At 41.7% G+C, this 10,000-nt stretch overlaps 1 protein-coding gene across 10 annotated transcripts in view; it reads right to left on the bottom strand.

Annotated features, from left to right (window-relative positions):
• EBF3 (EBF transcription factor 3) overlaps positions 1 to 10,000 on the bottom strand; it is a 121,194-nt gene that overhangs the window by 38,433 nt on the left and 72,761 nt on the right. For 7 of the 10 annotated variants that reach the window (XM_033515734.1, XM_015632384.2, XM_015632390.2 and 4 more), the window contains exons 7-8: positions 5,340 to 5,421; positions 2,281 to 2,425 (exon numbers count right to left, since the gene is read on the bottom strand). In XM_033515734.1, the coding sequence (XP_033371625.1) occupies positions 2,281 to 2,425; positions 5,340 to 5,421 (227 nt within the window). The remainder of the gene's footprint in view (positions 1 to 2,280; positions 2,426 to 5,339; positions 5,422 to 10,000) is intronic. The other 3 variants (XM_033515735.1, XM_015632386.2, XM_015632388.2) reach the window with 1 other exon arrangement.

Genomic DNA, 10,000 nt, shown 5'->3' on the forward strand with positions numbered 1-10,000 from the left:
CATTTGCAACGGTGCAGCTTACTCGACTGAGCGTTTATGGGATGTTAGGCAAAGAGGATTTGGCACTGTGTTTTTTAACATTTAAAGAAAGCAAATCAATTACCGTATCACCAAGAAAAGGAGCTCCTGGTAAGTGACATTTATGTAGATTTTCTGTAGCATGGAAAAGTGGCCTTTATTTTTCTAAGCGATATTTGCTGCTCAGAGTCAAATTCTTTTTTATGCAGCTTACAAAAATAAATACTCGTATTTTGCTAAGATCATAATAGCTCATTAGAAGAGGCTGAATTTGGACCTAGACTAAAACCTAACACCACAGGGCTGAGCATGCTTACTTGAACCTATAATGTTGCTAGTTCTGGCTCTCTGGGGAAGGAGAGGACGAGGGGAGAGGATTCAGCCTTCTTAATTGTGAACCTCATTAGTGACGGTTGCTAGGCAAAACACACACCTACTTTCCGCGCATATGAAAGAGATAAACAATACGTCATAGACCATAATGACTCTGGTGCTCAGGGCGACCTTTAATTATTATATTTTTGGTCTCTTATACCTTAGTTATTAATGCAGAAAAACAAATTAGGGTTGTGTGTGTGTGTGGACCGCGGCAGATTTGTAAATCGCTTTCCATTTTTTGATGTCTAGATTGCGTTTCCTTCCGATAGTTGGTGCTCGCCTCATTCATTCCCCTCCCCGCCCGTTGGTAAATACTATTTGAAACGTAAAATGACAATGATTGTATTAGCAGCTTAGTATTGTTATCACTTTAATTAATTTTATTAGTGTAAAAAGCCATGATCCTGTCAATGTGTTAGTAGCAAGTCGCAAGAGGAGTCCCGTAGAAACTGATGTGCGTGGCCCAGCACGTCAGGTTATAGCAGGTTTGAGAATCTTAACTCTTCCACAACTCAAGATGTATTAAAATTAAACTTAAATGTGCATTTAAATAATGAGCAACACTAAAATATTCAGGAAGTTGGACTGGGTGATCCTTCAACTGAAAATATTGTATTCTATTCTATTCTATTCTATTCTATTCTATTCTATTCTATTCTATTCTATTCTATTCTATTCTATTCTGTTCTGTTCTGTTCTGTTCTGTTCTGTTCTGTTCTGTTCTATTCTATTCTATTCTATTCTGTTCTGTTCTGTTCTGTTCTGTTCTGTTCTGTTCTGTTCTATTCTATTCTATTCTATTCTGTTCTGTTCTGTTCTGTTCTGTTCTGTTCTGTTCTGTTCTATTCTATTCTATTCTATTCTGTTCTGTTCTGTTCTCTTCTGTTCTCTTCTGTTCTCTTCTGTTCTCTTCTGTTCTATCCTGTCCTGTCCTATCCTAACCTAACCTAACCTAACCTAACCTAACCTAACCTAACCTAACCTAACCTAACCTATCCTAATTTTATTAAACAGAGGTTCTCTGAGAGCTGGTTTGCATCCCTACACTGGTATATTTTACAGTTCAAACGAAGTGATATTTAAATCCAAATGACTATTTTGGGCTTTGCAGGACAATAAATACATGTGTGCACTGCCCAGGCGCAGCTGCAATTGTGTGTGAGTGATTCAGGGGCTGATGGTTTCCAAAAAAGATAGGATTTCACAATTCTGGATTTTCAGAGACACTTTCCATTCCCCTCTTCATCTCAGCCTATCTTCTTTTAGCAGTTCAGGCAAGAAGTCAATCACATTGAGTCAGGCTGAAGAAAAACATTTTATGCTGTTTTTCTCATCCAAACCCCCTCCTGCCGTAATCTGCAGTAAGGCCCAGGCACAGGAAATTGACCTCACAGTAAATTCTTTACAGATTCGGTCATGTTTTTACCATCCACTTAAACTTGCATACATAACCTGAGACTGTACCTCTGGATCAAGGAATATGACAAGCCAAAATAAAATCAAGTCAAATTAAAGGGCAAGAAAAAGCTGCAAGCAAAACAAGACTGAAATTTAAAAAAAAAAATATAAAAAAAAAAAGAAGAAATAAAATAGGAAAATGTGAAAAATTGGTTGTGACTGCAAAACTGTAAGTATTAAATGAAGAAAAAAGTCAGAAGCAAATTCAGAAGCGTCTGTGTTCTAGTTGACAAGGGCTGAGAAATACTAATGGACTTTTTTTAATGGGTTTTGATGGATGAGAGAAGAAATGATGTAAAAGTAAATGTAGTGGTGTCTCAACATAAAGTACGGTGAAACAAAAAAAAAAAAGGAAATAAAAAAAATAATAAAATAAAAAAAAAGCATTGCAAATAAAAAAAAAAGGACATGTAAATGTGTGCCTACCATTTTCCAGATAAGAAGGGGCCGTACCTTCTGAGGGGTCAAGGCGGCGAGCCCGCCTCCCGTGTTTGGAATTGTTGTGTACAAACATGTTGTCTGAGACAGCCAGCACGTGGCCATCCACATTGACTGTTGTTGATACAACAACCTGGAAGAGAAAACAAAACCCCACATTTCAAAAATCCTGCAGATTTTCCCCGAATCAGCTCTTGTAAGACAAAACAACATCCTGTTACTTTTCTGTTTCTATTTAAACTGAGTGAATGACATCTCTGAATACATCTTTGTTTACGTGGAGACCACTGGTGATTTTTAACTCACAATTGTTTCTCTTCAGAACCTGCTACACTAATTAGAGTTTAATCTCCTATTATGCTAACAAATGAATTCAATTCAGGGAAATATTCTTCTAGCCATTAGTTTCAGAAACACCCCTCTAGCCACTCATTTTAAAAGCTGCTGTTTTGATTGATCTGTTGATATATTGATTAGATAGTTTATCTAATTAAAATTTGTTCACTTGAGACTGTCTTCAAATGAAGGGTTGTGAGGATTCCAAATAAAAAAAGCTTAATAAATCAGGAACCTTCGTAACTCCCCATTTTTTCTTCAGTAAATGATCTCCAGGTCAGTTTTACAATTACATTTAATGTCTGATAATGAACTTTTTTGCATCTGAAAAGGCCGAGTTGAATATGAATAGTGAAAGTGTTTTCAATCCATGAAAAGTATCCCTTCTCAAGTTCATTTGGATGGTGATTGACCCTGGTATGTCAATGGAATTTCCTCCTTTATTTTTGAGTGAAAGGCTCCTATTCTTGTGTCCAGGTTCAGAGTCCGGCCATAGAAGAGATGATGGATAGGGCCTCCTTTGGCTTCCAGCTGCTTCTCAGTCGAAAATGGCAAAGGAACATATGCAAAAGGCACAACCTTCCCGAAGCAAACACCTCCACAATGGAGCTGTGGGACGCCTTCCGGCAGCCACGGCGCGGGAACACCAGCCAGGGAGAAAACCACCAGGGTTCGTGTGGAGCACGGCTTCCTAGGTGGATCACTGTTATCCCAGACTGACATTTACATCTTGTTTAAATACTCCAGCATGGGCCCTTTGCTCTGGTTCCAGGTTATCTAAAGGAAGAGGCCGCTGCAGCGCTTCCTTTGGGGTGAGCAGAGTCCATAAAGTCGCTGGCTAAGTCACACCTTATTAAGCCAGCTGGTGAGGGTGGCCAAAGGTAGGACAAATTTTAGTGTCCACCTTCCATTCATTTAAGTTTTGGTTATGGCAAAGATGATTTCAGGGTTCTTCCACCAGCTTCTAAACCCAAACACTTAACAAACACAATTGGAAGGGGAGCAGAGAGCCTCCTTCGCACAGAGCTGGTCCAAGGCATCAGAAGAAAATTCTTGTCTGCTTCTATGTTTTGGATCACCTTTGATCCTGTTTCTTATTCACAAGCCATAATTAGCTCTCAGCTATCACAGCACCTTTTCTGTGTATCCTGCCTCCTTGGAGACAGCCATCTGCGGTACCCTTTAGAACAGCCCGAGGGCAGCTCTCTGCCAGGCTGCTCTGCTTCCCCAGCTCTCTCCTCCCACAAGTGGACACTTTCCCTCTTGTCAACATCCACCTCGGAGAGTGCTGAGGTTGCACGCTCAGCTCGGCCGCAGAGCTGCTGCCAGGCCACTGGGCTATCCTCTTTCACTCTTAATGAGATTCCCAGGCTTTCAGAAACATTGCAAAACATACAAGCGTGATTTCCAGCCAGGATTTCTGGGTTTGGTTCCTAGAACATGGTGTATTAAAGAGACAGAGCAAGGTGTATATGAAAATGACAACTATTTTTGTTCTGTCATGTCTATATAGGTCAGACACCAAGGGAAAATACTGTAGTTCAGCAAAAGAAAGTCGACGTGCTACGCTTTGTTATGTCGCCTCACTCCTGCAGTGCACCTCCACAAAGGTGCTGAGGCAGGAAAACCAGGTAAAAATACTGTTCAAGATCTGACATCCTGTTAAGTCCAGTTAAACCTTCTGAGAGGCAGGGAGATTAGCTAAAGAGACCCAGGAAAGTCTTTCTAGTGCCTACTGGCTCCATTGTCGACCACAAGATCACTCCTGACTGATGCTTCATTTAGTCATCAGTGAGACAAAGAGGACATTTCCACTCATTCCAGGTTTGACCTTCTGTTCTGTTCAGATGGATCAATATCACCGATGCTACGTGAAGCTGAGATGCATGAAAAATGGAAGCCTGGCTCGATTGTTTTGAAGGAATATTTTTTTTTCCCAGCTACAGATCTTTTCTGTTGGCTGGCTCAAGGGTGCTGGCCTCCCCGGTTGGTTGGCTGTGCATGAAAACAGATGTCACATGCTCTGCTATCAAGTTTAACCACAAGTAATTCTTCTCCAAACTGAGAAAGTTCTGAACATCTCAATACTACTTTATTGCTGGAACCAAATATGAATCATTGTGAAATATTTTGAAATAAAAGACAGTTATTTCTTAACGAGCCTTTCCAATGACCCCAGATACAGAGGAAATAATTTGTCCATCCCGTCAGCTGCCTCTCTGTGGTGCTATGATTCACCACAGGGTATCTCAAAAGCTGTAAGGAGAAAGTGAAGTATTAAACATTTTCTAACCCTGCTGAAACAAACATCTGTGGGTTGGGCCATCACTGCTGGATCCACAAGTTGTGAACCAGAGAGTTCCAAACATCCCTGAGCTCCATAGTCGTGTTCTTAAGGTAAAATCAAACTACTCAGTCTGAGTAAAACCCCTGCAGATCTGAGCAAACAGCACACTACAACACAAGGTGACAGCAGGAAGGAAAATTAGGGAAATAATTCCTAAGGAAAGACCCACTTGCTCCAACATTGATCTGTTAAGCCCACTGCAGAACTCCAGAACCAGCACTTCAATTAATGGGGGAATTGTAAAATACTGACAGCAAATTTTTAAGCATGGAACAACACTGAGTGGAAAAACTGACTGTTATTTCATAAGTTCAAGATGAAGATGCGATCAAGTCTTTTATACATCATTTAGAGGGATCTGTACCTGGAATCTTCGCATGTCTCGTGGGTTGCCTGCATTCTTCAAACAGTTCTGATTGCACTTGAGGAAAAACTTTAGAAAGAATCTATAAAAATACAAAATTGAAATCTATTAGATTCATCAAAAAGTAAATCCAATTTTTAAAAAGTTTAATAAAATTTAGTCATAAATAGTTATACCCAAAAGAATACTGGTAGTGAAATATTACTTTCCTATTTGTTAATGAACTTATTTTAAAGCACAAGATCTCTGTCATAAACAGAACATTATTGCCAAGGCAAGGCAAATTTATATTTTTAATTTTTCAACAACTACAAATGTATTGACTCCAGGCCATATCCTTAGCTCGGTGTGGGAAAGTTGATTTCAATGACTCATTGACTTCAAAGGCAATGACTTACACCAGATGAGAATTTGTCTCTATTTTTTTTAATACTTTTCATTTTTTTTCACAACTTATATTAGCAGTAATGACCTCTACGTCGAAAAATTCCAAAGGTAATGATCAATCTTCTGAAAAACACTTGGCTTTGCCTCCGGTTTGGAAACTCTGGCTATTCAAAGGGACTGGATCCAACTCCTGCTGACTCCAGGGAGATCCAGGCAGGATCTGCCCACCGGCAAGGCCCCGGCTCCCTCATTGTTTTTGAAAGGGAAGGAACATGGCAAATTAGGCCCTGTCTTACGACCTCTTCAACCTCTGCCAGCCTTTAGCTGTGAGGAGTCGCTCTACCCAGGGATCGAAATCCAGCTTATTTCTGCTGAGCGACAACCAGCAATTATTTAGGACTAACCCTTATCATCCAGGCATCTCCCCATAAACCGTTTTTGCAGCAACGCTGCCTCAGGGGAGCACAGCGAGCACTTAGAGGGAAGGGGAAAGCTTGGGAAGATGGAAACTCCTTTCTGCCACCCTCCTGCACCGCAGGAATGAGCTGATCTGGGAAGTCTCCACCCTGCAGGTGAAGCAAACCGCGGGATCCTCAGGAGGACATTCACAGCCTGACATCATCTTTTTTATTTAGGCACTCGTGCTTTCACCTTTCATAGTAAAACTATGTTCTAATTAGGTTTTCTGGCTAATGAGTGACTACTAATGACAAGCAAAGCTCAGGATTTTTCCCTCTCCCAGAGTCCCTCAGATGCTCCAGTCCAGCAGCTCGTGCTGCCCAAATTTGTGCATGCTGGACAGTGAGGTCAGCCAGAGCTTTCACATTCAGAATATGAACAACTTTGATTTATTCACTCATGTCTGTCTCTGTAAGTGACTGGGACCTTTCTTGCTGCACACAGAGGTTTCCATGTGCCAAGAGCATTCCTGGCAGGAGGCAAACCAGGAACATCTTTCCTCCTTTAGCACCCAACAAGGCCCAGCCTTGGCCAGCAGAAAGAGCAACAGTGGCTGCACCACATTGCACTCGCTGCTGAGAAGCTTTGAGGGTCATTCAGGAGCATTATGGGAGCATCCCCAATTCCAAAACTGGTGCTTTTAATCCCAGCTCTTCCTTCTCCATTAAACCTTGAGCAGAACCCTGATGTTATCCCAGGACACGAATGCTGAAGGAGCAATCTCTCATATCAGAGAGGCAAGCAGGGAAACAACCAGGTTTACTGAAACTGCATAAATAAATCGATGCTGTCAGTTCAGCTGAATGCACATTTCTTTATAACTTCCTATCCCAAAACCTGTAAAGGGGTTTCAGCTGTTGAGCTGAACAAGATCTGGATTTCTGTGGTGGCTGACATGATCTCCTAGTTCAGATGCTCAGCTTTTCTGGATGCTGTTGCAGGGATATTATCAGCAACTCCATGAAACTGCCTCTATGCTAGCCACAAATTCCCTCTACTTTTATCTGCCATGTTTTGGAGGTTTTTTGTGCTTTGGATTAGGTTTTTATTTTTTTGTTGTTGTTATTTGAGATTTTATCTCCAGAACAATTGACTATTGCCAGTTTCCCTGCCCACTGCAGGGGGGTTGGAACTATATGATCTTTGAGGTCCCTTCCAAGCCAAACCATTCCACAATTCTATTATTCTAAAGGAAACATCCTTTCTGTCAGACCTCTATTTGCTTTTGCACAGCTTCCACCACCCAGACTGTGAGTCTGTGCAAGGCCCAGCTGCTGCCCAGCTCCATACAGAACCACCCAGTGCTGGGGAGCCAGGAGCTGGGACCAGCCTCCAGCTTTACAGCTCCGTAGTGCCACATCCAGGCTGAAGAGCAGTATCTTATCTTCTCCTTTTTTCATTTTTTTTTTTTTTTTTCTGATCTCAAATGGGTGTTGTGAGGCTTATTGAGCTAATGTTTGTAAATTGCTCGGAAATTCTCCAATGAATTGTGCACTAGGAATGCTAAGTATTGCTCCTCGTGGATTGTTTTTAGCGTGAAGCATTCATGATGAATTGTTTCTATACAGAGAGCTCGAATCCTGTCAAAGAAAAAGGGCCATTAAGCACCCTTTCACTAAACATCAACTGGAACCGGTATTTGTTCAATTATTTGGTGAAAAGGACCCACTCTTGGTGAAATTAGACATCATCAAGTTTATTAGGATGGCTCTGAGCACCGGGCTAAATATTGATGCCAGGCTGGAGTGAACACAAGCAGCACTGGCATTTCAGCTCCACTGCATTCCTTGATGCTGAGATATTTTATTTCACTCTTTACTCTGTGCTTCCAGAGTTCATGGAGCACAGGTGGCATCAGGACAAGCTTTTCAGAGGAAGACAGCGTCAGTTAAGAACCACATTCCCAGGCAGGGTGCTCTCCATGCCAGGAGGAGATGAGTGACTTGGTGGCTGCTCTCAGCTGACCACCGAGGACTGTGGGCACTGCAAACCCATCCCTCCCACCCCGACCACAGCAAGGAGCAAGGACCTGCAGCAGAGCTCTGCTTGGTCTCATCTCAGACTTTGAGACAATGAGAATTCAAGCCTTTCTAGGTTTGGCTCTCCCTGTTACATTTTGTATCATAAGCAGAAATTTTAGCCTTTTTTAATCAACACAGCCTTGCAAAACAGCCTTCCCAAACAGGCTGAGCTGCTCCTAAAATACTGATAGGAAGAAAAATGCAGTCTTTGCCATGTCCCCTTGCTCTGATTTTTTCCCACTGCTAGAATGGGGCCTGCTACCCTCTTAATTAAAATGTATTACCTTCCTCAAGACTCCACTATTTTAAGCTAAAATTTACATCTTTTATTAACTCACCTCACCTATACACTTAGCTCTGATGCCTCTCGCCGCCCATCTGCCATCCACATACAGTGAGTCACTTGATATTCCACCCACCAATTTTTCCTAACAACCACTGTGCAATTAAACTCAACACGTTCTGTTGCGAGGTAAATTAGGCACACCTGCGGCCAGCCTGCATTTGAACCGCATCAGAAAAGGACCTAACAAGGTGAGAGCAGTACCACAAAGTTATAGGCCTGTCAAGCAATTAGGTTTTCACTTCTGGGACATCCGCACAGTGCAATTATGCTACACATTACAACCTGGCTAATCTTCTGAACAAATGTCATGTCTCGGAGAAGCGAGGAAAAGCAGTTCATCTGCAAATGTGGCTGCTCTTAAGCCTCCACCTTATGCACATAACAACCTACAGGAGACTTTTTTTTTTTGTGAAATGAAAGATGTTTTTTTTTTTCCATAGAAGATTTTTTAAACCCTGCAAGTGCCTTTTCATCCTGTTCACCTCTTCTTAACCTCTCTGAGAGGAGGTGTTGTAGCAAATAGACCAGAAAGACTTTTGTACTTGAATTTCAACACTAAGCAGGAAAATCCTCGGCGCTATAAGCACGAGCAGTGGCTTCAGTTTGGTCCAGTTCAAATACTGCTCGGCTAAAGGAATATTTGTGGCAGAAAACCACCTATTCCACCCCAGAAACACCACTAATAAAATGTATTTCCACCAGACCGCAAACCAAAGCTCCATTCATGCAAATAAACCTCAGCAGGAAGTAAATGCTTCGTGCTTTTTCTTTCAGATAGGAAATCTGAGTGTCCTGGTGGCAACACCCTGAACCAAACCCTGCACTGGTGAGAGGTGAGATCTTAAGGAAGTCAGTGGGACCCTGCAGTGACAGGCAGCTTCCACCCCTTTATCCAGTAAGAACTTCCCAACATCCAACTCAAACCAGACAGAGAACACAAAACCTTGCCAGCCCTGCAGACAGCATTTTGTTTTACTCCAATAATTCTGTTTCATTTTTATCTGTACTTCAGGTACACAGTTTTGTTGTTCAATTAAGCCTGCAGACGAGATCTTGCTGTACTACAAAATACAGATATGACAGGTCTGCTCTACTTTCATGAGTAAAAAAGGTGGGATTCAGATCATTATCTGTGATTTTGAAGTTCTTTGGAGGAGAAGCTGTCCACAGGGGCACGATGCTGTTAGGGGGTAGAGGAGGGAGAGAGCAGGAGAAGAGGAGACATTTGAAGTCAAATGGTAATTCTCATCCTTTACTCGATTACCCTTTAATTGGCTTTTTCCTAAGAAATATCTGACAACCACTTTGCATATCTCTTTTCCAGAGCCTAGTAAACAAAGGATTTAATACTCTTGTTATGAAAGGAAAAATCTTTCCTCTGTCAGAAAATCTTTGGCTTTAGCACCAATAAACTCTTTATTACTGCTAAACTCGGATTTGCTGCTCGA

Source organism: Parus major, chromosome 6 (assembly GCF_001522545.3).
Source record: "Parus major isolate Abel chromosome 6, Parus_major1.1, whole genome shotgun sequence".
NCBI lineage: Eukaryota > Metazoa > Chordata > Aves > Passeriformes > Paridae > Parus > Parus major.